This window comes from Rutilus rutilus, assembly GCF_951802725.1.
Source record: "Rutilus rutilus genome assembly, chromosome: 6".
Lineage (NCBI taxonomy): Eukaryota > Metazoa > Chordata > Actinopteri > Cypriniformes > Leuciscidae > Rutilus > Rutilus rutilus.
In genome coordinates, this window is record NC_140214.1 from 21776319 (window position 1) to 21803333 (window position 27015).

The 27015-nt window shown below is 36.2% G+C and overlaps 3 protein-coding genes across 3 annotated transcripts in view; all 3 read right to left on the reverse strand.

Moving 5' to 3' along the window:
- Positions 1–4434: 4434 nt before the first annotated feature.
- eif5a2 (eukaryotic translation initiation factor 5A2) lies at positions 4435–9857 on the reverse strand. Its single transcript, XM_084411420.1, has 5 exons — positions 9620–9857; positions 8485–8674; positions 7140–7244; positions 6861–6992; positions 4435–5714 (listed from the first exon to the last, which is right to left on the reverse strand). Exons 2-5 carry the CDS (start codon positions 8650–8652, stop codon positions 5652–5654), a joined length of 468 nt encoding a protein of 155 aa, XP_084267546.1. The 5' UTR covers positions 8653–8674; positions 9620–9857; the 3' UTR covers positions 4435–5651.
- A 1070-nt stretch (positions 9858–10927) lies between these two features.
- Positions 10928–21223, reverse strand: slc2a2 (solute carrier family 2 member 2). Its single transcript, XM_084411679.1, has 11 exons — positions 20847–21223; positions 18855–18950; positions 18487–18686; positions 18183–18307; positions 16250–16365; positions 15753–15915; positions 14511–14698; positions 14279–14383; positions 12537–12638; positions 12187–12390; positions 10928–12083 (listed from the first exon to the last, which is right to left on the reverse strand). The coding sequence occupies exons 1-11, from the start codon at positions 20853–20855 to the stop codon at positions 11880–11882; spliced, it is 1512 nt and encodes a 503-aa protein (XP_084267805.1). The 5' UTR covers positions 20856–21223; the 3' UTR covers positions 10928–11879.
- Positions 21224–21414: 191 nt separating this feature from the next.
- Positions 21415–27015, reverse strand: part of tnika (TRAF2 and NCK interacting kinase a) — an 85732-nt gene continuing 80131 nt past the window's right edge. Inside the window, 3 exon segments of the mRNA XM_084412158.1 lie at positions 21415–23331; positions 23467–23606; positions 25235–25394. Of these exon segments, the coding sequence (XP_084268284.1) occupies positions 23248–23331; positions 23467–23606; positions 25235–25394 (384 nt within the window). The 3' untranslated portion in view covers positions 21415–23247.

Consider the following 27015-nt stretch of genomic DNA (forward strand, 5'->3'; position numbering starts at 1 on the left):
TAAATTAATCAAGGAAATTAGAGCATATTTTCAATTCAAAAAGGCAAAATTTAATAAATAAAAAAAGTTGAGTAGGCCTAATTTGCGTCACCGGTGACCGGATACTGTCGGTAGTTAAACATTTAATATTTGACTGTTTTACAATATAAATGTTCATCTACTTACATTTTACCTGGCATTCATTCACTTCTTTAATCATTTTGACATTGATGAGCTAAACCGCTGAACTTTTAGTCATCCTAACAACAAAAAGAGCGGTGCGTAAAGGACTGCATCAGAGCAGCATCATTCAAGGATATAAAATATATTGCAGTAAATCTCTTATTTGCATCTTAAAGGCCATGTTGCAGGTTAACCACCACTGTTGATCAATGGGTACATTAATCACTCAAGATATGTATACTTTTTTGAAATGTCTCAAAAATGGTCAGTTTTTTACGTTTTTTGGTATGAACGTTTTTTTTTTACGCAATTCGGTGATGACGTCACGTTGGGGAGAAGCGGAGGAAAGGTAGCCTCAGCCAATACAGTTTGTATTAGAACTATGGCGACTGACTGGGAAAAATGAGTGAAAAATCAACGTTTTCTTTATATCTAGTGGCAGTGATCATGACATTAGTTCAGATAAGTACCGGTAAACTTTGTCTTCATCTAGAAATAGAAGGCATCATGCTAGCTATGGGCTAATTTGCCAGTCCCACCTGTTATCCACCCCCTCCAGATAACCTCCATAATATGATTATTGCCAATAATAATGACAGGTTTGCGAAAGTGTAGAACTCAAGTGAGCTCGCGCAAAACACATCTTCAGCACAGCGACTCATTTAAACGCCTCTGATTGGCCGATGCGTTCAACAGACATGTCTGTGATTGGCTACAATGCTCAACGCTGCAAAAGCATGTCGTAAGTACCTTTAATGCAAAGGGAAAAATATAAATACAACTGTAATATGCACTTTTCGTGATTAGGTAATCGCGGCTGCTGTAATCTTATTCACATTTGTTTTTCTGATTAATTGTTTTGCTCTATGAGAAAGACAAGGTAACACAATATTCGGGCCTTTACTGAAAACTTTCAGTAGCCCAGCCCTAGCGCCTCCCCTGGGTGAGAGTATGCTATTCTGAATTCAGTTTAAACACTCTTTGATTGCCTCTACACCTGTCAACTGTGAGGAAACTGCAACAGTATATAAAAAAAAAAAAAAAATTGTTGAATGACAATAAATTGTCGAATAAATAAAATGAAATGGCCACATTTAAAAGTCTGAATCTGTCTATCATGGGAAACCAGCTGCAACCAAACACCAGCATCAAGTATAGTAGCCTAATCACAGCATCTATATGCTTTGGGCTCAAACCAAATTTGTTGTAGGAGCCTACCTGATTGCTGTGAGGTTATCACTGGTCTGGGATCAGGGTGAGGTGATTAGGGCCTGCCGAATTAGCTCTAACTTAACAGGAGCACAATGATGACTCATAATTCAGTGCCCCTTGGTGAGGCAAATACCGTAACAGGAGGAACTGGGCTTTGTTATTGCTTTAGTTTGTAGTCTTACTCAGATGTCCTTGTTTCCTGTATAAGAAAAATACCTCCTCCACTCTTCAGGATGACTGGAGTTTAAATCATGGGTCATAAGTAAACAGACCTCAGATGGCAGGTGGTTTTGAGAGCGAGGTCAAGGACAGCGTTATTCTCTAACAGAACACACATCAGGGAATTTTGCTCCATTAATTTAATGACACTTAAAGTCATAACTAGCTAAAAAAAAAAGAAAAAAAAAAGACAACTAAACTAAAGACGAACATTCAATGATTAGATAATTCTCGTTTAAAAAAAAATGGGGAAAAATGTTAAAGATTAGAACTGATTCATCTTTTTATGCATTTTACAGTTTGAACTTTGTAGAAAAAGGTACAAATGGAGAAAAAGTTTGGTTAAAAAAAAAAAAGAAGATCTAAATCATTTTAGTCTATTTAGAGCACCAGACAGTTTAAGCGTACAGTGCAGATGCCTTAGATCTGAAGTCCCTGCTATAATGGATACAAACAGCAAAATCTCAAGATATTATAATACCTTTTTTTTTTAAAGAAAGAAAGAAACCACACACTCCTATATTGAATTTGATCTTCACTTGTGAACAACTGTCAGCTCTGCATGTTCCCCACTATGAAACAATGACTAAGAAATAAAGGACAGATTCTTCGGCATCTGGAAGCGATGTGCAGCAGAACATGAGGACCAACAAGATTTGTTCTGGATTTGTGCATCATTAAAACTAATGGATGTTAGTTTTACATATGTACATATAAGACCATATGGACAGAAAGGCATCTACATCTGCATTGAATCTACATCTTATTCTGGCCCCTAGAATGACGTTCTTGTTTCAGAGAAATGTAAACAGAGCACTTCAATTCACAATCCGTCTCTGAAATGTATAGCAGAACATAATTTCAATATAGGAACCATTTGGCAATGCCTCAGGGCTCCTGTTAGCAGACTCATATGTAAACAGGGGGAAAGCTAAAAGGAAAAAAGTAAGTTTCTTAATCAAAAGCAGGTTGGGCAAATCTGGAGTGGTGGTTTTACTGTGCTTTACTGACATCTAGTGGCTACAGTATTTTATAAATATGAAAATACAGGAGACCACTCTGGGAATTTAAAGGGGAAATGCAAAAATATAATGTCATAAGACTTGTGAAAATAATAAATCACATAAAGCAGTGTATCAAAGTCAGGACTCCCAAGTTGCTGACTGAAGCCTCTGCCAAAAGCATCTTCAAGACTTGAAAAAAATCATAATCAGAAGCACATTATTGAAAACTAAAAGGTTTGCCAACTTAAGACTGACATGCAAAATGCCATTTTTGTTTCAACCTTCAAAGCACATGTCAACAAAATACCACAGAACTGACTGTTGGCAGCAATTGGGCACAATGTTTAAGACAGTGTCAAATTTTGGTTAACTGGGATTCTTTGTGAGGCAATTGTTCATTGGAACACTGGAAAAACAAACACTGCAAATCCATTCAAAATTGTATATTTGCAGCTATGCAAAGCTTTGGCTGTAATTGCTTATTGCAGTTTTTTTCCTTTAGGAATTATACAGTTTTAATGAGAGGATATAACAATTCAGATAGACATTGAAAGAAAATCTAATTACACTACATTCACTAACTTTCAAAAGTTTGGGGTCAGTAAGATTTTTAAAAAGAAATAAATTCTATTTAACAAGAATGCATTAAATTGTGAAATCAAAAGGACAGTATATTTGTTATGCATGTGTGTGTGATATATATAAACATATCTAATGTTTTGAAAAGATTTTTATTTCAAATAAATGCTGTTCGTTTGAGGTTTTTTATTTTATTCATCAAAATATCCAGGGAAAAATGTATCATGATTTCCACAAAAGCTTAAGCAGCACAACCGTTTCCAACTATGAGAATACATGTTTTTGAGCACAAAACTGCATATTAGAATGATTTCTGAAGGATCATGTGACACTGAAGACGAGTAATGATGCTGAAAATTCAGATTTGCCATCACAGGAAATTAGATTTCCATTTTAACCTATATTAAAATAGATTTTTAAATTAAACATCATTCATAAAAAGGTTTGCATTTTTTGATCTTAGTAAGCATAAGAGACTTCTTTAAAACTGACTATATTAAAAGAGAAATATTAAACCGAACTAAAAATGTCTTGCCAGGCTTGTTGCAAAAAAACAAAACAAAAAAAAAACACAAAAGCTTGTATGTTTTTCAGTTGAGTTTATTATAATTGCTCCCCTCATATCCCAATTTGTGGTTTCTTACAATTATCATTCAACTAGCCATATGAAAAACACTGAACACTATTATTTCTACTGCTTGTCTGATTAAGCATCTCCTTACAGCCTGCACTGGTATGACCCACATTTCTGTCTAACTCAGTCAAGCTGCTGAATTAAAGAAAAGAACCAAAAATATGAATCATAATATATATATATATATATATATATATATATATATATATATATATATATATATATATATAAACGCATGTAATCCACTCGCAAGCATGAACACTAATGATTTGCAGATAGAGACAGAGGTATTTTACAGGGATACTTAGGACCAATACTACAAACAGCAAAATAACTGAACACTGGAAACCTGAGAGACTCGCTGAGATTTATATGCCAACGTGAAATCTTTTCAATACTGTACAGCCATACAATACTTCCCACTTACTTGAGCTCTCAGGCTACTTTTTATACGAGAGCTAGATTAACAATAACAAAAATTAGTTGAAACAGGACACCCAACAAAGCTGAAAATACCTCTTAAGAAAAAAAAAAACATTCTGCCCAACCAAGAGTTCTCATATTTGCTGGTCCATTCTAGAGTAAACAAAATTATAATAAAAAAGAAAAAATTCCGATTCAAACCTAACACCAAGAGGAACCCATATGCAGATACAATAGCAACGCTCCTTATTTCTACATCAAAAAAGGAATTTGAGTAAATAAAATAAAAATGCTTACTACTACAAAATACTAGATTTTTATGAGCCAAATGCAAAGTGTGCCCTTAAAGTGGAGAGAAAAAAAACTAAAAAAAAAAACTAATAAAGCCTTTATACCAGTAAACAAGCCAGGTACATGTAAGATACTATAGAGCGTGAACTGAAAGTGTTGATATTGAAGCCCTTTAGTGCACACTCTGTGCCTGTCTGTAAGTACAAAAAAATAAGCTAATTTATGCAGCATAGAAATTTGTTGTATAGCAAAGCTACTGTAAACAGAGTTTGTTACAGAGGGCGTTCATTACTGCTGCATCACAGCAGGTTAGCCAGTGCAAAGCTCAAAGGCCCTTCTTAACATCTTCCCTTACTACTAAAAAGATGTAACAAAGGTATTGGGTTATTGCTTTGCTACCAAAATAAGTGTTCAGTATGGAGGGTCAAATGCTGTAAACTTAAACTAAATAAAAGTTCAGGTGGAGTAAAACTAGAATTACTTCCCCAAAAAAAAAAAAAAAAAACGGTTTTGCAATTTAGATCAACTACATTATATTTGGTCATTTGGTCTGGATTATATGTCAGTAAGATTTTTTTTTTTTTTAGTCCGTTATCTGCCTTAGGATCGCTAGTTGCCGGCCACCCCAACAAGTGCCAAGCTGTTAGAGTGACATTCAGACAAATCCTAGCCTACCTGAGACACACAGGCTTTGGCACGAATGTAGATGTACCAAACGCCGGCAAACTAGTCAGTGAGATTCATAGAGGTAATCTTCAATGGCTGCTGCCTGATTTGCAACAGTTTAAGGCCTGTCGGCATGAATAAAAAGGTTTCTGCAATAAGAAGAGCTTTAAAAAACTATTCCCATTTTTTTAATGAATGATAAAAGTGCATCTGTATAATGAAAAAGGAATGAATGAGGGGGAAATAATAAAGAACAAGCGTGCAGGAAACCCTTTGTGATATGAAATATCCTGATTAGACAACACCTCATGAGACAGGTCAAAAGGTCCAGCATCTTTACTGTTTAACAGAAACGATTCTAGGTGGTTTGCGAAGGCTGTGGCTTTGGTGACTTTTAGAACTAAAATGTAATATTTGTGGTACAGAGGCCCTCACTCAACCAGCCCGTCAGCTTCTGTTCATTATGAGCTCATGGGCTTGATGGCAATGGGACACTCATCCCCCATGGCAGCCAACACAGAGACCTAAAAGAGAGAAAGAAGTCACAAAAATTAACTCTTTTTCAAAATGACATAGTAAAACACTAGGCCTACTTTTAGAGTCATCATGAAATGGGAATTCACCCTATCCATTTTCTAAATTCATGTAACTCAAATGTTTACATTCACTACATTAATTTGAGTGCAATGCCCACATCCCACATTATTTTTTACTATTCCGAAAATCGGTAACACTTGGATGTACATCACAATGTGGAACAAAAGATTTAATCGCAACTTTAATGTCAATACTTTGCTAATACCTGTCCAACTAAACTGAACTAAAACAATGCATTTAGAAAAACAACTGGTCACACTTTAGTTTAGGGTCCAATTATCACTTTTGCCTCAAACTCCTAATTAATAGTTAATTAGGGAATTAAGTTTAGGTATTGGGTAGGATGTAGAATATGCTCATGCAGAATAAGGCATTAATATGTGCTTTATAAGTACTAATAAACAGCCGATATCCTAGTAACATGCATGCTAATAAGCAACTAGTTAATAGTGAGAATTGGACCCTAAACTGAAGTGTTACCAAAAAACTAATTTAGGTGTGTTTAACAGGGGTCCACCTATTATGATTTGACCTCAAACAATGTGAAAATTGTATTAAGCAAAACACAAATTTATCCCTAATAAGCTAAAAGTGAAGATGTTCAGCTAATGTCTCCTTGTCCTTTCTACATTAAAATGCGTTAAGTACAATTAAATTGCATTATAAATATATAATATAGTTATTCCACTCTGTGCAAGCTATATTAAACTAATGAATGTCTTGTTTATTTTTCAGGCTACTCTTGCATTAAATTAACAATAAAAAAAGCTGCCATTTTGAGTGTTTCCACATGGCGTGGCAGCAGTCATATGGTACAAGTCAAATAGTTTGTAAGTTGTAATAAGTTCTACGAGGACATGAATGCTTTTTACAAGCCAGAATCTCATAATTATGGTAATTCTGACATGGTGTGTGGACCCATGATCAGCCACTAAGGACCAATAAGTGGTCCTTATGATCTAGACCCCTGATCTAAATTAAATTAATAAAATCTCTTCATCTAAAAAGTCTATTGAAAAAAATGAACAGTATACAAATTGATATGAATTTGAAAGGATGTAATAGCTACAGACCAGAAATTCATCCCCAGATTCAAATTTGCTCTCTATTTCTTTGCCCAGATCCCCCTCAGGGAGCTTGAGGTCCTCACGCAAATCTCCATTATCCTTCAGCAGGGAAAGGTAGCCATCGGTGATGCCAACCAGCTGTGCCACAGGAAAGGCAAAAAATACACATTAATTAAAAGACACAGAATAGCTAATTCTTTAGCACAAATCATTACACTGTATATGTGAACATGGCTGACGGACATTGATAAATGTGGCCTAAGGTTGACTACGGTTTGAACTTACTTGATAGTCCAGTCTCTTGATATTAGGAACATCCATGTTGTGGGTAGAAGGACAGATATCTTCATTTTTCTTTCCAGTAAATATGTCTATTCCAACCATGTGCACCTGAAAAGGAAATTAAGCAAGTGCATTTTAAACTTTTAATGATTACAATGTTATTCAGTAATATGCAATGCATTATTGCAATGTGGTCGTTATTTTAAATTAAGCCCTCAACAGTGAGTTTATTCATTTGATACTAGAGATGCACCGATTACAATTTTCTAGGCCGATTCCGATTTCCGATTTTTCATTGAGTTTGACCTGCCGATACCGATTTTAGCCGATTCCGATTTAATTTTTTTCTAACCACTTTACAGCACACACAAATATTTATTTTCGATCTTTTCTTTAACCCTTTCACACATAAGTTTAAAATATTCTAACTGACAACCCCACTCCCAGAGTGAGTTTTTTCAAGGCGAACGTTCCCTTTAATGTTTCCATGGCGACGCGTCACGCGATACACCGCAGCCACAATAATACTGTATGACAGATGTGTCGCTTTTATTTCGCTTTTTCTTTTTTATTCAAAATATTCACAAACTTGCTTACCATGTCATCAACTAGCCTATCTGGTATTCCGATTCTCAAATACGTGTGAGTGAGTGTGTTTGGTCGTTTAAAAACCTTTATAAATAATCTTGATCTATAAACATGAGATGGGCGCCGCAATGTTGTTCTGTCAGTCGGATTTAACGTACAGCACGTGAATTCATCAGTTTCTCCCGAAATAAATGCAAGAAAGTGGCCGGTGAACTGAGAAGAATAGAGTAAACTTTATAGTTACTTCCACTATGTTTGTCTGATATGAATAAAATATGTCGGCAAATTATATTTGAATAGATTGTTATTGCTGCTTCCACAGACATCAGTGTGTATTTTACAAACTCCAAATGTATTGTTTTACTCGTGCTTATGTGTATTTAAATATATGAAGCCTAAAATAAACATTATGAGGTTGAAAACACTGCTTAGTTGTGATATATGACAGCGCTGAACGCGTCCGGCTCTGGCTCAGCGCCAGCCAACGCGCGAAAGCACAGTTTGAATCTGGCAGTTATGCGACGTCACTGAACATTCTAAATGTGGCGCCGTAACGGTACTCTCAGGGGCACAGAGATAAAAATCCCATATATGAGACCGTACCGCTCAAAAGGTTAATCATGCGGCGCCCGAGTGCATTTGACCGGCATAAAATCGGCATATGTCAGACTGACCGGCCGGTCGCCGGTCATGGCCGATCACGTGAAAATCGGCCAATTCCGGTCACCAGCCGATCAATCGGTGCATCTCTATTTGATACCTTGGCGTGTCCATGCTTGCCAGTCTTGGAAGTAGACATCTCCACAATCTTGCATGGACGTCCTTTTAGCACCACAAAGCCGTTCTTACGCAGAGCACTGCACTGCATGGGGAAGGTAAGAGAAGCCCCAGCATCTCCACTGGTGAAATCAGTATCAAGATCAGCCATGATGGGTTAATCGAAGAGGATTCTGTGCGCAGAAGAAAACGAAATAATTACCACATGCATGTAATTGTATTTACATAGGAGCACAGACGGTCTCAGATAGTAACACTGTGGTAATTTGATTTACACTACGCTTAAAAATCCAAGGTAGTAAGTTACCACGGCACGTGCAAAAATATTACCGTATGGTACTTTTAAAGAGATAGTTCACCCCAAATTTTTTTTTTAAATCGTCATAATTTTCATTTCTTCTGTGAAACCTAAAAGGAAAATGTGATAAATTGCAACAGAAAACAAATGTCAATGATAATCAAAACTTGTGTTCAACAGAGCAAAGTCGCACGAGCGACACGAGGCGAGGGTGAGGAAATGACGGAATGCTCATTTTAGGGTGAACTATCCCCTATAAGTGAGGTGAAACATTCGCACATTTTGCTGAAATAACGATAGAAGATCCATTTGTATGTTAATGTATAAATATTACAGACTTAACAGAGAGCACATTAAAGCTAAAACAACATTTAAGCTGTTTAGGGTGCTCTAATAGACCGTAACTTAAACTTGACTACGAACTCACTGCCAATGTTGTAAATGTGAACAAATCTACCACAAACTACCACGGCCTGGACACCCACAAAAGGCGCGCAAAAGTTGAACCTCGCTAAATTCGCCTAATCTAATGCAGTCAGAGGCGCCGTTTGAATGTTTGAGCTGGATGAATGACTCACTTTACAGCTAACTTACACGCAAAGTTAACCGGAACTACTAAGTTGACCGAATCATTTAAAGAACGTACATTAGCTTACAAACATATAAACCTTGCTTTTGCTCGGGAACAAACCCTTATCATGGAACATTGTTCAAAAACGAGTAAACAGAGATGTTCGCATGGGAATCAAGAACTTTTGCCAGGCCGTTATGCTGCTCTTTCTAGCTTTGACACACATGCAAAAATAAAACAACTCCACACCCAGACGCTCTGATCACACAATCGACCGCTTCAGGACACCGTCTTCAATCGCCAAATCCTCTTCCAGAGTAGTATCCACACGCTGTGTTGTATTAAGAGGATTCGCCTATAAATGTTGCGATGCTGTAGCAGAGAGCATTGAAAACGCCAGTCATTCCCTTCCAACAAAAGACGGAAAGATCTGCGCATGCGCGCAACTTTACGGCAACGAGATTCTCATGCACGAGGAGAAACTGCTACAGCTGCCTGCGCAGTGCTCAAATTTAAGCAGAAAAAAGCAATTATGAAACAACACCTACAACAAAAATCACGAAATAGTACAACTTTAAAGGACAACGTACAAAAATATCACACCAATGTTTTGGCCATCAAATTTAATTGATAAAATAAGTTTAGTATATTTATCATTGTTTTCATAGCAAACACGTGGCACCTTGCTGTCATTTCTGAAACGTACCCTTGTCCTGAGAGCAAGTTAACCCTTCTTCTTGAACCCAACCTTCATTTCATAGTTGAATGTATGATGTCCCTGATGTATGACCTGTATTATTTTTATTTATTTATTTATTTTTCTCTCACTAATGCACCTTCTCTCTCATTAATGCCCTTAGTAAGAGATTATGTATGCATGTATGTTTGAGAGCATATGTGCATGTATATGTATGTGTACATGTGTATGTATGTGGTATGTAGGTATGTATGTATGCATGTTTGCGTGCATATGTGTATGTATGTGTATATAGGTATGTATTTTTGTATAATATGTGTAGGTTATATATTTGTTTGTTTTGGTGGCTTCGTCAAATATGGTTCTCTCCTGTAATATCTTAATATCATTCTATACTGTTTATGTGAATACGCTTTGGACAGAGTTGGGACAGGTTGGTTGTGAGGAAGAGCTTTATGTGCGAGTGTGTAAGTGTTTGGTGCTATCTTGAGGACCCCCTCGAAAACGAGATGTTCCATCTCAAGGGGTTATCCTCCAATAAAATGAATTGAATGTATCATATGCCATTATTGTGTTTGCTCTTCCCATCAGCAATTACAAAATATGATGATTTCGGAGTTTATATATTGGAGTTCATTATTTGTTCTGTAGTAGGCTACTATCTAATAGCAAAAAATCAGTTCATTAGAGAAGGAACTGAAGACTAATTTGGGGCTCCACATTCCACCTTATTCAACATTGATAATATTATCAGCATACCAATTTTTTTTTGAAAGATTGTGTGACACTGAAGACTGAGTATAAACAGGAATAAATTGCATTTTAAAATAGCATATATTAAAACACACACAAAAATAATCCACAATTACAGTTTTTACTTTATTTTTGATCAAATAAATGCAGCCTTGGTGAGTAAATAAGAGACTTGCAAACCCCAAACTTTTTAACAATAGAGTAAACATAACATTCACTGCAACTTTCCATGTACTTTGACACTCATCAAACCGCCATGAAGGATAACTTTAAATGGAAGAATGACTATAGCAACAGATTAAAAGACACATGAAAAGGGTTTCAGCACCATTGTGTTTTCAAAGGCCTTCCTATGTATCATTTAATATAATACAATTTAAGGATTCTATGTCCTAACAGTCTTGGGATTTTTAGATATCTAGGTTGTTTTAAGTTGGAATGGTTTACTTTAAAATATGAGTAATTTTATAATGGCAAAAAATACACAAATGTAATACAACCATTGTAACTCTAGAGCAAAATGTAAGAAATTCTTACATTTTGTCTTTGAATATATGTATACACTAAACAATTGTAGATGATGTTCCTTTATATATTAATTTTAAATATATCATAACTCCCATATTAATTATGTAAGTTTGTATAACCTTCTTTCAGTTGATTTATAGCTTATCACACAAATCTCAGGTGACATAAAAAATTCTCCCCTAAACTGAATAACATGAACCATCAATATCACTACTGAAATACACTGAAAAAAATATTATTTTACAATGTGATGCCTTTAAAAATATTTTTTTTAACAGATATATAACTTTGGGAATATAAAAGTAATATACAATCATCTAAATTCAACATCAGCTGCGCCAAGGCCAGTGTATATATTGCACCGTCTGTCAATATTATGCTGTTGTGTTTAGTTAATCTCTTTACTATAGCATCTAGACTAATTATTTCCTGTCAAAGGATGAGCTCTTCTTGAGGCTTAGTGGAATATACAGTTCTGTGACTGCAGTAACAACGTTCATTCCACAGTTGCCATAAACCAAGGGTCCTCCTTCAGGCCTCTGTAGAGCCCTTGAGCTGCACCATCTCAGCCTCTTCTTGAGGTTTGGAAGGAGGGGCTCCACGTTTGCGGTGGAAAACTGCTGCTATCTCTTCACAAGTCTTCCCTTTTGTTTCAGGTACACGCAAGTAGATGAAAACGGTGAAACCGAACAGGAGTACTGCAAAAATGACGAAGACATAGCTCCCACAAAGACTCTAGGGACCAAAGCAAAGTTAGATGTATTCTTATTTTGAAGACCTTGAGTAGTGATGGCATGTAAGAATACTGCACAATTGTAGAGATGCAGGAAACTCTTACCTCTAAATAAGGGAAAAACATGCCAATAATAAAATTGCATGTCCAGTTGCAACACCCAGCTAATGCGATGGCTGCTGGACGTGGTCCCTGACTGAAGATCTCTGCCACAATGAACCACGGGATTGGTCCAGGCCCGATCTCAAAGAAAGACACGAACATGAATATGGCCGTCATGCTGACGTAGCTCATCCATGAGTAAACATCCTGAAAAGCAGAAGAGAGAGAATTATTAAACAATCACAGACCACTTTGTCTAATGACAATTTCTGATACTCTGTACCTCCTCAATTAGAGTTTTCTCCATTTTATAAATTTAGGCTTTCTTTCATATTTAAAAATGCCAATCATACCTGAAATGCCAGACCCACTGTCATGGCCACTGCAGAGCAGCACATTCCTCCCAACCCAACCAGAGTGAGAGTTCGTCTGCCCGTTCTGTCCACCAAGATCACCTGGAGAGCGCACATACAGACACATAAATGAACCAGAATCGCAAGAATCATCTACGATTGCCTGTATGCTTAAAGACTTCTCAAAGGTGCACACAGAGTTTTCAATTAATTATTTATTTATATATATTTTTGCCATATACTGACATCTAGTGGTTTTGAACTGTTATACAACCAGTGATTTTTAGGCTGTAGTGATATTTGGATATTTATACATATGTATTATAATATAATATTATAATATTTTATCTACTGTTTAATAATAATAATTTTTATTACTACTGTCTACTACTATTGTTATTATTATTATATTGTTTAATATTTATTATTATTCATTTATATTAAATTTTTCCTTTCTTTCTATCATGCTTCCACATTACCACCAGATTTTAGGGGTTCCACACCACCAAAATCACAATTCAGCCACAAAATAAAAAATATTTGGCTGGTCATGTGATCGCAACATGGTGGCCTTCATGAGGCAACCCTTTATTTTTATTAAGCTGTTTTTATCTGACTTCAATAGAAGCTTGTTTCCTCCACAAATTTATCTCACAATTCTGACTTTTTTTCTTACAATTGTGAATTTATATCTCACAATTCAGATTTTTTTTCTCACAATTGTGAATTTATATCTCACAATTGCATATTTACATATCACAATTTGAACTTTTTCTTACAATTGTGAATTTATATCACACAATTTTGAGTTTTTTCTCACAATTGCAAATTTACATCTCACAATTTTGACTTTTTACTCACAATTGTGAATTTATTTCTCGCAATTGTGAATTTATTTCTCGCAAATTTTGATTTTATAACTCACAATTACCAATTTATAACCCACAATTCAGACTTTTCTATTACTCGCAATTCTGATGCAATTGAATTTTTTTTTTTAATTGAAAGATATTAAAAATTTTTTTTTTTTTTTTTACATTGTGAAAAATTGTCAGGAAAAGAGCTGAGCAGAATCTTGTGGCGGAATCTCATGTATACAATTGATATGATATTACTCATGTGTATACCACATATTTTTCAAAATGACTATTAATTCCTTTAGAGCTAAAATCATAAAATGACTTTCAAAAAGCATTGTGCTTTCATGCACCAGATTAATCAAAACATGTTCTGAATGGATTATTTGATTTAGAGTAGCTATTGACTCATTGCTCAAAACTGTTTTCACTAGCAGGCTGCCCTTGAACTAGCATAGACAAACACTGCAAAGTGGTGATAAAATATGGCTTCTCTCCAACTCTATGAGCCGATAGACCTCTGTCGATCCAGCAGTTATTATAACTTATTATATAATCCTTTCACAAGATTCAAGGTGCGGTGTGAAACATGAGCATGATTGATAATGTCAACAATTTGATTTAATAAATCTAATCTAAATTTTGACAAATTATGATCATAGTGCTAATGAGTGTTGTTCTGCCTTTCAGTTCTAACAATTGCTAGCTGTTGTCTAAAGAAACACGCTCTCAACTTGGATTTATCTACAATATCAGTCTTGAGTTACTGTCAAAAAGCATTAAAGGAAAGTAAGACCCAAGAGGCAACGGCACTCTGCTGTTTCTAAGAGACGAGAGCCTGTTCCTCAGCAGCCGGTGTTTGCCTTTAAATTAGTGTCTATTTACCGACACAAGGGTGAAAATGATGTTTACAACTCCCACTCCAATGGTGGCATACACAGGCTGACCGACCCCTGCAGTCTGGAAGATCGAAGTAGAGTAATAAAAGATCTAGAAAAAACACAAAAACAAGATCAAATATTACTGTTGTATAATAGTAATGTGGTCCATAAAACTTCAATTGAAATGTTTTTTTTTCCCCAATAAAATTGGAGTAGGGGAGTAAAATTGAGCGTACAGCGTTGATCCCAGAGAACTGCTGGGAGAAATGCATCATCAGGGCCACAAAGAGCTGCTGGCGGTACACAGAGGAACGGAGCAGACGCAGGATGGACATCTTCTCCTCTTTCATGGCCTCCTCCTTCTGCGCCTGCATCTCTGCTATGTCCTTTGAGGTGTCGTAATCTCCCTTCAGCCTTTTCAGACCTACCAGAAGGAAAAAGGACAGGAAAAACTGAGCATCATAATTTTGTCTGATCTTTGGGGAAGTTTAGAATAAAGGCCTGTTGACACTAAAAACAATAACTATGACGACAACTAAGTTATTTTTTATGTGTTAAAAATCACTCAACTCAACTCAACTATGACAACAACGACACAGAGTAACAATATTTTTGGAATCCCTCACAATTTATTTGAAGAATATTTGTCATTATAGTGTTCATTCTGGCTATGAACGGGCCTTTAGAGAGAATATAATTCAAATAATTATGAGAGTGTTTTAGTGGCACGTAAAAAAAAAAAAAAAAGAATTCATAATGTTACAAGAACAAAATCATAAGGTTATGATGAGAGTAAAGTTGTAATGTTGTAAATATAAAGACTTCATAAACATTTTAATTCGTATTACTTTTTGCATTGAAAAGCAATTATAATTCATCACTGTTTTTATCATATATATTTCAAAAAAAGTATCATATAAAGTCATACATTTTGTGTAATATATATATAATATATATATATATATTCCTATAAGCAAACCTTTTAACATAAATAAATGTTCATCAATGCAGAGAATGGATTTGGAGAATTTAGATACTAGCATGATTAGCATGTGTTAATATTTACTAACAAAGAAATACTTTTGGCAAATCGGCACAGCGTTTTCATTAGTATCTGGCAGTGGCTATGAACAGTAGGAAATTGAATTTATTAAGGAGAAATAACCAGACAGACATTCAGGAAATTGCCTGTTTTGTGCAATCTGTAGCAACCAGTGGACAACTCAACTTCACTGTGATGTTACTTTATTAATTCTCATAATATTGCGACTTCAATCTCACAAAACTTTATGCTCCAAAAATTGCTACTTTAATGTTGACTTTCTTTAAACTTAATGACTAAAGTTAAGGCCTATTATGAGATGTGTTTCTACTTTTACCACTGCACAAAAACGATCTCTCTACTAAAAATATAAATACAAAATGACATGTTTAAGCATTGTCTAAGAGTTAAGGAGTGAGAAGACTTTGGCACATACTCTTGCATGTTTCTTCCACTTTGCCCAGTTTGATGTAGAGGTATGGAGGACTCTCTGGGCACAGAAGCAGCAGCAGACTCTGCAGGATGGCAGGAGCTCCAGAAAGACCCAGCAACACGTGCCACATGTCATCATTTCCCAGCAGGAACTCCAGACCAATGACCTGTAGATAACAAGGACACCTGCACACATCTTACAGCTTCTAATAAGAGCCGACAAAGATTAAACTTCAATAAAAGCTTCATTTTTTAAAAGTGATGAAGAGTCAGAGCAGATAATGTGACCTTAGACTTCATAAGCGTTTGACTTAAAATACAAATTCGTATTACTTTTTGCACTGAAAAGCTATTACAAAGCATCACTATTTTTTATCACAATTGTTTTAGGTGATTGTTAAACTGATTTGCATGGCCATGCTCTTTTATTTAATACATTTAAATATTCAGTTCCCGCTATGAACCATTGAATCTTTATGTATTTGTGGATTTGACACTCACTTGACTAAGAAGGATGCCAATTACAATAGCCAGTTGGTGGAGCGCTCCCATAGCCCCTCTGTACTTCACTGGAGAAATCTCTCCAATGTACAAGGGCACCAGGCCAGATGACAGACCTATAACACATATGTCAGTCAAAACATTTTGCATAAACATACAAAACATATACAGTGCAATGTAATAAAACAAATACATTTAAGTAAATATCTGTAATGAATGAATGCCTAGAGTGCGTACACCAGTCAGATCATCTTAGCACGTGAAGCCATTTAATCTATCTCTATTGATATCTGATATAATCTGATATATATATAGTGCTACTTCCTTTGTAGGCAGCGACGACAACGATGCATCTGAATATGCCTACCTCCATACTGTATCGTAGGCAAAAAACTATATGTGAGTCGAGTATTCAAAGTATTCATAACACAGTAGGCGAAAAGTACCTGGATGACCTACTACTTCTAGCAAGATTCTGAAGTGCACATTTGATGGACACTTTACTATCCCATGAGGCCACGGAAAATAATTTAGGAATGGGGGATGTAGTACATCCTAATTTTATTCATACTACACACATTCATACTATATAGAATGTATAATGTCTTTTTAACGGTTGCAAAGTACGTTTCAAACCAAATGTAGTACCTATAGTATGCAATTTCAGACGAAGCAATGATTGAATCATGCATCATTCACACTGATTTGTTGAATGAAGCAAGTGCTGCCTGTATGAGTGAGTCACTGTATCATTCACTCAACTGAATCATTAAGGAAACACTGCTACTGTGTTGTACACATAGACTGTAAAAAAATATGGACGTAGTGTCCGTGACGTCACCCGTAGGTTTCTGAAGACCGTTTTTGAAGCCTAAAGTGGGCGTGGCCGACCGTCGCCATCTTGGCAGCGCGTTACTCCCGGATTGATTTATTTTTACAGTCAGACAATGAGCTGAGGTAACGTGACGGCTAACAAACAGCAGACAAACGGCTAATGATGACTAACGACCACAGCATCGGGAATCCACCTGTCACTCAAAAGTGGACACCCTTAATTATGCAGAAATTGTAAGGCTTAATATAATTTAAACGGATGAGTTATAAAAAAATTCACCCCCCTCACAGTTGTCATGAAGGGCACAATTAGCTGTATAGACCAAAGCCACATACAGACACCAGGCTGTAAACACATTTTTTTCTGCTGTAAAATTTGGCATTTTAACATGGGGGAGATACAGATTTGACTCACTTTTGACACCAGCCTCAAGCGGCCAGTCAACGAATTGCAGTTTAACTCACTTCCGTGTTGGTTTCAAGAGAGGGACGGAGAGGTTGCCGCTTGGGTTGTACACAAAGGTTTATATTTTGACTTAATTTGGAATTACTTTCGTTGATGAGAAGATTGGATCATTTTACTGATTTGAATTTTGAATCATTTTCATTTGAGTTAAATTAAAATGTTAGATATTTTCAAAAGCCAAATTTCCTTCTTTTTTAATTTGTTGATCGTAATGTGAATTAGGAAAACCCCATTGGCCTACTGCAGCCAAATGTGAATAATGAGAAACAGAAAATCAACAAAATAATAATAGTAAGTAAGTTACTCAGTAATAAATTCTTGTTTATTGAACTGCTATAAAGCAATGTCCCAGTCATTGATTTTCTAAACAGCTTGCGGTACAGCTCTGCTCATAATATGATATTGCTTTTGAATTATTATTAGACCAAGGTTGTTATTATTAAAAGACCTGTTTCCTTTTTATCTTACGTGTTCTTGTTTCTTCTTATTTGTTTTTAACACATTTTAAATAAAATGTCACTCCATTTTTTACTATTTATTGTTATTTTTATTTCTTATGCATCAGTTATGATTAGCTACTTTCAAACTAGACTTTCTCTCAAGATTCTCTGAATAGGCAATACTCTGTCTTACCACAGTACAGTCCCATGATAGCGCGTCCTGCTATCACCATGAGGTAAGGTGTGCCCATCTTAGCCAGGCTCATAAGCAGCCCAGCTGTTATGGCAAGGACATTTATTGCCAGCATGCCTTTGATCCTGTAAATCAATATTATACAGAGAGGGACACAAATGAGTCATTCCACTGTATCTGAACATATAAATCTTAATTCTTCAAGATAAAGAAAGCTGAAGCTATTTCTTGCAATTCACGTCATTGAGCGCTTTCCTTTTTATGTTATCGCAAATAATAATTCCCAAGTTCAAAGATACTCCACCTTCCACGGAAGTCGCTAACAAAGCTCACTAGAAAGGAGGACACCATGCCTCCAATGGAGAAGATGGCCACAGACAAGGACCAGTACATGACCACAGAAGGATCAGAAGCTTCTTCATGTTCTGTGGTGTTTCCTCCTTCTCTACGAGCCAGTTCTTCATTATAGACACCAAGAGATCTTGCATAGTGCCTCTCAATGACCTACAACACAAATGGCACACTGCCATGACAAATCCTATCCTAATAATGATACAGAACAAAAGTCCTTTCTCTTGAAGATATAATCTTAAGCAGATAAATCCATATCATTCTGACTCAGAATGCAGCTGGGAGTGTGAAGGTTGTAATGATGGTGTGATGCCTACTGACCTTCTGTGGGGCATTGATGACTCCCAGGCTGTATCCCATCTGAAGAGATCCAAGTGTGGCTGTGAACACTGCCAGAGCGAGTGTGCCTGTTAACTGCTGCGAGACAGGAAAACAGGACAACCGTTAACACGCACATACATAAATGTTCAACGTACTGTATTGATTTATTCTTTATTAAAGAGAAATAAGGGCACACTTTACAATAAGGTTTCATTTGTTACTAGTTAACAATAGCCAATGTGACCAATACTTCAGCATTTAATCTAAACTAATGTTAATCGCAACATTTACTAATACAGATCAAATGTTTTATTTGTTAACATTAGTTAATGCATGATTAATGGTTAATATGCTGTAAAAATGTTGCTCATCATTAGTTCCTTTTAGGTAATGCATTAACTAATATCAACAAATGAGATATTGTTACTTATTGTTACAGAAATTAGTGAAACAAACAAAATGATCTGCAAAAAATGACAATGCTTAATTACATATTTTACTCTTAATCGAATGTAGCCCCGCCCATTTTCAGCGCTGCGCTTGTCGTCTTTTGTCTTCCGGTTTGTATTTCCACAGCGATCTTACGTATTTATGAATGAACTGCCTGTTTAAAAATCTTCCCGGTCTACTGACATTTGTTAAGACATCTGCTTTAAACATTACAATGCTCGTGATAACCTTCGTCAACTCTACAATAAGTAAATCCATTTCACCAGCTACTTACTCTTCGACAACGATGCCATAGAAATACAGAGCTAGCGCAAAACCGGAAGTTCAAAGACAATATTCTAAAGATGGCTGCACACTTAATTGTTTCTCTGGCGCTTGTGAACTAAAATATAATGCATCCATTTTAATAAAATTGCGCTCTTAATGAACAATTACGTTCATGTTTTCATTTATACCAATAATAAAATGTGGAGGTAACACTTTACAATAACCTAGGTTTCATTAAGTAACATTAGCCAACTACTTAACTAAGAATGAACAATACGTCTACAGCATTCATTAATCTTAATGAGAATTTCAACATTTACTAATGCATTGTTAAAATCAAGTTGTATTTAACATTATGTAATGCTCTGTGTAACAAGAACAAACTGTATTAACTAACATTAACAAATATTCATAATACTGTAACAAATGTAGCCCATTACCCATGGTTAGTTCATGTTAGTTAATACATTAACTAATGTGACCTTATTGTACCCATGTGAATTGTGTAATTCATCTGTGTTTTAACAAACATTTGATTTTAGCTCATTAGATAAGTTGGATTTACACATTTTACTAATAATTGATAATTGAGGTGATGCAACTAAAAATATGCTTTTAAAATATCTGAAATGTAGATATGTTTTTTTGTGCAGTGAGTAATACTTGAGTAAACAGAATTAAAGCTCTTGATAGACTGAAAATCTCAGGTAATACTAATTTAATAGTGTGTTTTGATCATATTACGTTGCTACAATTATCCACTATAGTATAAATAATGCACAATCACAAAGAACAAATGTGTGTATAGAGCAGGTACACGGAGTTCATTCACATTACCAAGTACTTATGTAAATAAACGGTCATATAAATAGAATGACCAGGTCCTTGTATATCATCTAAAAAGTGTTGCATTTCTTAAAGTACAAAAATTCTTACTCGTCAGTTAGTACTGAACCAGAATCCATATTCTGGTCATTTCTGTGATTCATTTGTCCATTTTTAACTAAATGGTTGTTAATTTAGTCAAATCACAGTAACAACGATAAACCCAGAAACATCATAAATCACAGCATGAATAACATCTGCATTCATGATTCTGCATGTCATGACTATCATGTCTGCGGTCTCATTCATACAAGAGTAAATTCAAAACATTCCACAAAAAATACATTTTAATTAAATATGCATCTACTGTACAGCATGATCAACCTATCAATCATAAGACTGCATTTTCATTATCCATTTGAATTTATGACGACAGATGAAAACATTTACCTTCTCCATTTTGCATGAAGTGTCAGCAAAAGACGCTCTTGGTCGTTATTAGTGGCTCCAAGGTTCTCTGCTGCTTTCCCAATACTCAGTAAATGATCAATCCTGTCACTGCAGGATCATGCTGCACACGGGTGCTGTGCTGGAGACCTTCTGCCCTTATCCATCCGCTAATGATGTCCATGTCTTACCGCGGTTTATATGGTGCTTTAGGAAAATCATTTCGCCACTGATTACCAGACTATTATTTCACTCTTAACTGTGGTGAAAATGATTGACATGACAACTTACATGATTTTAAAGGATTTTGATAAATGTTTGTGGTGTAAATATTGAAGAACGACAAGTGTCAGCACTGCAAGATTGGTGTTTTTGTGTGTGTGTTTTTTTTTGCATAGCATAGAAAAATGGCTGGAAAAGACGTATGTGCTTGTGCAAGAAGAGTTAATGTATTACACCTATCAGAGCAAAGTTCTCAGTGCTCAGTGATACCGGTGCTTTCATGAGCTCAGTAAAAAACAGCCAAAGATTCAGCAGAGGGAGGGACACAAGACACGAGCCAAAAAGGTACTTATTTTTTTTATTATCATAAAATAAAAAAAACGAACCAAAACGAGCTTCTATCACCGTAAAAGAACTGAAAATCTTGTTTACAGCTTCTGAAAGAACGACGATCATTAAAAATGTATTAAGACAGAAACATTAACCATTCTTGAGTGTCAAATAAAGTAGTTAATTAAAAGAGCTCAGTGAGGTTCTTTCCTAGCACTGGCTGAACACAGTGTTTCACACAGCATACATACATCAGCAGGACATTATTGCTAAAAACCTCTCATTCCCTCACCATTAAAATATCTTCTTTTGCTATGTAAGAGATGTGAAAGAAATATAAATATCTATATAGTGTGCAAACATCAAGTGACTTTGAGAACATCTAAAGCGTTGAAATGAAGACAAAGGCAAACATACAAATCAAAACCCCCAAAAAAGGTAATTAAACTGAAAAAAGATCGAAATTACAATACAAAAACAATACGTCTGTTGACCTACTGTAACAAATATTGTACCAGGAAGTAATGATCAACATCTGTGATATTTTAATCCAAGTTGTGGATTTTGAGTACCACATAATTGTCAGATAGAGACACTTTTCCCTTTTTGGAATGTTTTGAGCCCCAAGTTTTTTTTTTTACAGATTAAGCATTGTTGCAAAATAAAAGCTATCTCTTAACACATCAATGCTAATAAGTCTTTTGAAATGTTAAAAAAAAGAGACTTGCAGCCTAAAATGATGGATGAAACGTAAAAAGTTATGGCGTAAGAATATTAAAATCAATAAATCAATGTGCCTTTAATGGTTGATTTCACACAGGTTAACTTGTGCTAGGCACTATAAAGAAATCTAAACAAGTCATCATCAATTCTCAATAGTCACTGAAATACAGGTGCTTTTATCCTTTCTTTTTTTTCTTTTTTTTCTAAATTTAGTTGATCTCAGATGTCATGTTGCTCTGACATACACATCGCACAACATCTGATCCAGTGTCTACACAAACATGCAACCAGTGAGGGGGATTGTTTTCTTCCACGTGTGGCTATATTTCGTGCTCCTGTTTCGTCATGTTTAAAACATTCCAAAAAGAAGTTAAAGAAAGAATTCAAAATATGGTTTGCAACTTAAAGATTCTCTCATCCGTTCAGCTCCGTCTTTCCAACCTCAAAGCTATAAAACAAACTTTGATATAGTACTTTGATACAGTATAGTACTTATTGGTACAGTACTTTTGATAAATGTACAGTATATGGATCTTGTTGACAATATACAAATGAGCACCAGTGTTATTCGTTTCTTTTGAGCATGTCGTTCTCTTCTGAGAAATTGGACAAAAACGGGCATCACAGATACTTGTGAAACTGGCAGAACTGTTTGCCAATATAAAAGTGTAACATCAAGAGACTAAAGCTTGGTCTTAGCCTGAGTGCTTGCTAATGTTATCCCCACATTTGTTATCTTTTAAATACTGTCCAATTCTTTACAATCATGCAACTGACTAAAATTCATTGGAAACTGAAAAAAAGTCAATCAAAACCAATAGGAAACAGGAACGTAAAGGGGAGGATCCTAAGAACAGGCTTTACCAGAGGCCACAAAATAAGGTCTAAAACCGAGTTCAAGTTAATCAGCGCCCTCTTCTGGGAACTGCGTGCCACTGCAGGTGACGTCAGATACTGCACCTCCATGAGCCGTGTGCAGAGAGTCAGTGCTCTCCCTACGGGACTGTCTCCAGGCTCACTCCTCTGAGTCTCTAATATTTTTTTTTAAATGTTTTTCAGACCAAAGTGTCAATGTACCGTGTGCTCACAGACAGGAAAAAGGCTCCACAGTGTTGGGTCTGCAGAAGCTTCACCAGTTCATCAAAGTGTTCCTGTTCAGCGTCATGAAGAACACTTGACTGCTACCGCCTGAACGGACCGAGGCGAAGAACACCTGCAGAGCAAAATGAGAACTGTTAGCTTGTCCATAACGGTCTAAGCTCTTTTAGATAAACAATAACATTTACATTTGGAGATGATCTAAAACAACGATACTAGTCTACAGTATGAGGGCGCTTAAGAGACTAACCTTGTCGTTCCTCTCACAGAGGAACTTGAGTCTTTGAGCTCTCTTGTGCATGAACACACCATCCAGGTGGCCCGTTTCAACAGAGCGGATCTCAATGGCTTTCTCTCCCCAGCCCATGATCTGGTTGGAGTGGATATAAGCTGCAAAACAGAACATCTTATTGAGTTCTGATGGATAGATGATCTTTATACCAAAAACAATATACCATAGTTCTCAAAAATGTGAATAAGTATTATTTTACTTTTAAAAAAAGATTTAGTATAATCAGCTACTAAAAACAGTGTTGGCGATTATTATTGTGATATTTTGTTCAATTCTTGGGGACAGATAGATCAAAGGGATAGATCATTTATGCAGAATGTCCAAGCAGCTCTTTTCCATATAATGACAGTGAATGGGAACCAAGGCTTCAAGTGAGACTTTTACTGAAATAATGACTTAAACCTCATATGGAAGAAAAAGCTGCATTGAGGACTTGTTTGTATGTTTGTATGTATGTATGTATGTATGTATGTATGTATGTATGTATGTATGTATGTATGCATGCATGTATGCATGTATATGTATATGTATATGTATATGAGTACTGTGCAAAAGTCTTAGGCATGTTAATATCCATGCTGATATTTCCTACTGACACACTACAGCAAAAGAGGGGGATATTAACATACCTAAGACTTTTGCACAGCACTGTATATAATCTTTTTTTTAATTATGTCTTCCTGGTTCCCATCAACCTTCATTGTATTAAACAGACATTCTGCTAAATATTTTCGTACAGCTCCCTATATAAAGTTGGATAAACAAGAATATCAACATACCATATAAAACAATATATACAGTATAACAAATCTCAACTTATTAATCAATTACATCATTGCAGAATGTAAACTATATTGTTACCCAGCTCTAATGTGATAAATGCAACTATAAGGCATGAGGATATTAAGATTTTATAAACATTAACATTATGATTTTCTGCAAAGCTGTTTTGAAACAATGCGTATTGTGAAAAGCACTACTAATGGGCTTGCAACATGAGTGAGTAAGGGGTGAGTAAATGATGAAACTATCCTTATAAAATACACTCCTTACAAACGGCAAAAACAGATCTCTGAATGCCATGCCATCTTTTCATAGTCTATTTTTCCCCCTCCCCACAGACGATTAGGAATCACCCTAAAGATGAATAATTCTGTCCGTGAACACTACTAATAATCATAACAGCCACGAGAAGCTCTGCCAAAACACTCCCCCATTGAGATTATTATAAATGACAAAGCGTGCCAAAAGCCCTGAATCTTACAGATAATGTGTTACACAAACCAGCTCACACACACAAATAACCATGTTCATACTTCTCAAAACATGAGAGAAGTTGATGCAGAGTTCGAATGTTTATGAACTCTGGGTGAACTACTTTTATCTCCTCCCACAAGGCAGAGGATTGTGTGGCGGCCCTTTGTAGTTTTCATGCACTTCTGTCGGCTGCGCATCCCTCAAGCTCTGCCGATGAGCTGGCAGAACAAGCTAACACAAACAGACACTGCGGTAGAGGCCAATCGGATATCAGTGCCACTGTGAAGGTGGAATCAGGGTGATATCAGTCGGCACAGCAAAATATGCTAGGTTCTTTTTAAGTATTCTCGGAAGATAAATATTTGATAAATTGAATAGGAGTCATTCTCTGGTCACTATGGCTTGTTCTGTTCTTGTACAGCTGGGATGGGTTACTACTGTATGTTTCTATTGAAACAAACAGACTCACCAACAGAGGTGGGCATCTCTCCCCACTGCAAGACCACGTCCTTGGTGATTCTGCCGTAAGTGTTGACATAAACGCCCTCATCTTCATAACACAGCAGCATTTCCATGCCATCAGTCTTGGGAAGCACCACGATAGCATGGGGGGTCACACTGCTCTGAATCTAAGAAAGGGAGAGAGAGAGAGAGAAGAAAGGGTTATTTGCAGATCATGCTGCAGTGCTTAAAGAGACCATTAGAGGGCCACATAATCATTTTACATTTATTAATTGAATAAAGTATAGTATTCAGCCACGGCTCATCTGTATGGGCAGGTGGGGCACCAAAATATTCATCCACTAAAAAGATCTCTATATAAAATAAACTCGTAAAAAATATTTTTCAGATTTTCCAGACTATTTTAAGTGAGCAGAATATATTAACATTTAGCACATGACGGCAGGATGGTATCATTATACTAAAGCCCAATTTAAACTTCTGCGTCGAACTCATGCCGTAGCTAAGTCGTAGGCTGTGTGTAGCACGCGTACCCTGACGTGCACCTCTCCAAAAATGTAACAACGTGTCAATTCTACGCGGACCGCAAGCAGGGGCGCAACTACTTCGTGTCAGAGGGGTATGCAGCAACAATTTTGGTGGCGGCGCCCGCTGGACTACTACGTCTTAAGGCTGATTTATACTTCTGCGTCGGACCTATGATGTAGGAATACTCGTTGGTTTTCTGCATCTTTGTCCGCGTGGACATGTAATTATTACACATACAGAGGAAGCATGTAAAGGCTGATTTATACTTTTGCGTCAGGACCTACGCCATAGCCTCTACGCTGTACGCGTCGGTTTTCATTTATACTTCTGCGTCGGTGTCCACGTTGACATGCAATTACGCATGCAGAGGGAGCATGTGAAACCCAAGGGAGGGGTTCTAGTAGACCAATCACAGCGCTTGCAGTCCGCGTAACGCGTTTTTACATTTTTGGAGAAGTGCACGTCAGGCTACACCATAGGCTACGACATAGTTACGGCGTAGGTTTGAGACAAAAGTATAAATCAACCTTTATGAAGCAGTGACCTTTATTCCGTGCTGTCGTCTCTGCCGATTTCAAAACATGCCTCAGTTATATTGTAATTTTCTGCTCATCTGGTACCTTGCTACCATGCAACCCTTTTTCTGAGGTGACTTTCAGCATGTTTCCTATAACAACATCTGACATTTACGTTTTACGTGATGTGAGAAAGTTACATAAACCACGCAAAATCCGATAAGAGCAGTCAGACTCAAACGGATGTCCAGAAATGCGATTTGAATAGGATTTCAAACCATATGAATGTAGCTGGAAACGAATGGGTAAAAATCGTATTTCAAGTGAATTTATTTTTTATTTTTTTGCCGTTCTAAATCTGATCGGATTTCAATCGGATTTGGACTGACAGTTTGAATGAGGCTTAATTGAGAGCCACTGGACAAGATTTCAAACTGCCGCGCTTATTTTCACTTTATCTTACGTAAACCTCGCTCCAGACCAAGATGATATCAGTTCGCTTCAGCTATGTGTATATTTGCCTGCAGGTCTGTAACTAGTTGGCATGTCTGTTCTTTCCTTATCAAGGTATAAGAGTAGTAGCGTATCAAATGAAAGAAATTTTACTTACAAACAGTTTATCTTAAACTAGCACTAAGATCCAGAAATTGCCCTACCTAAATTTACAATCAGGAGCCGCTACTGATAGTATTTAATAAGAGAGCACATTAAATTGCACTTATAATTGCATTTTGGCAGCTGCTAT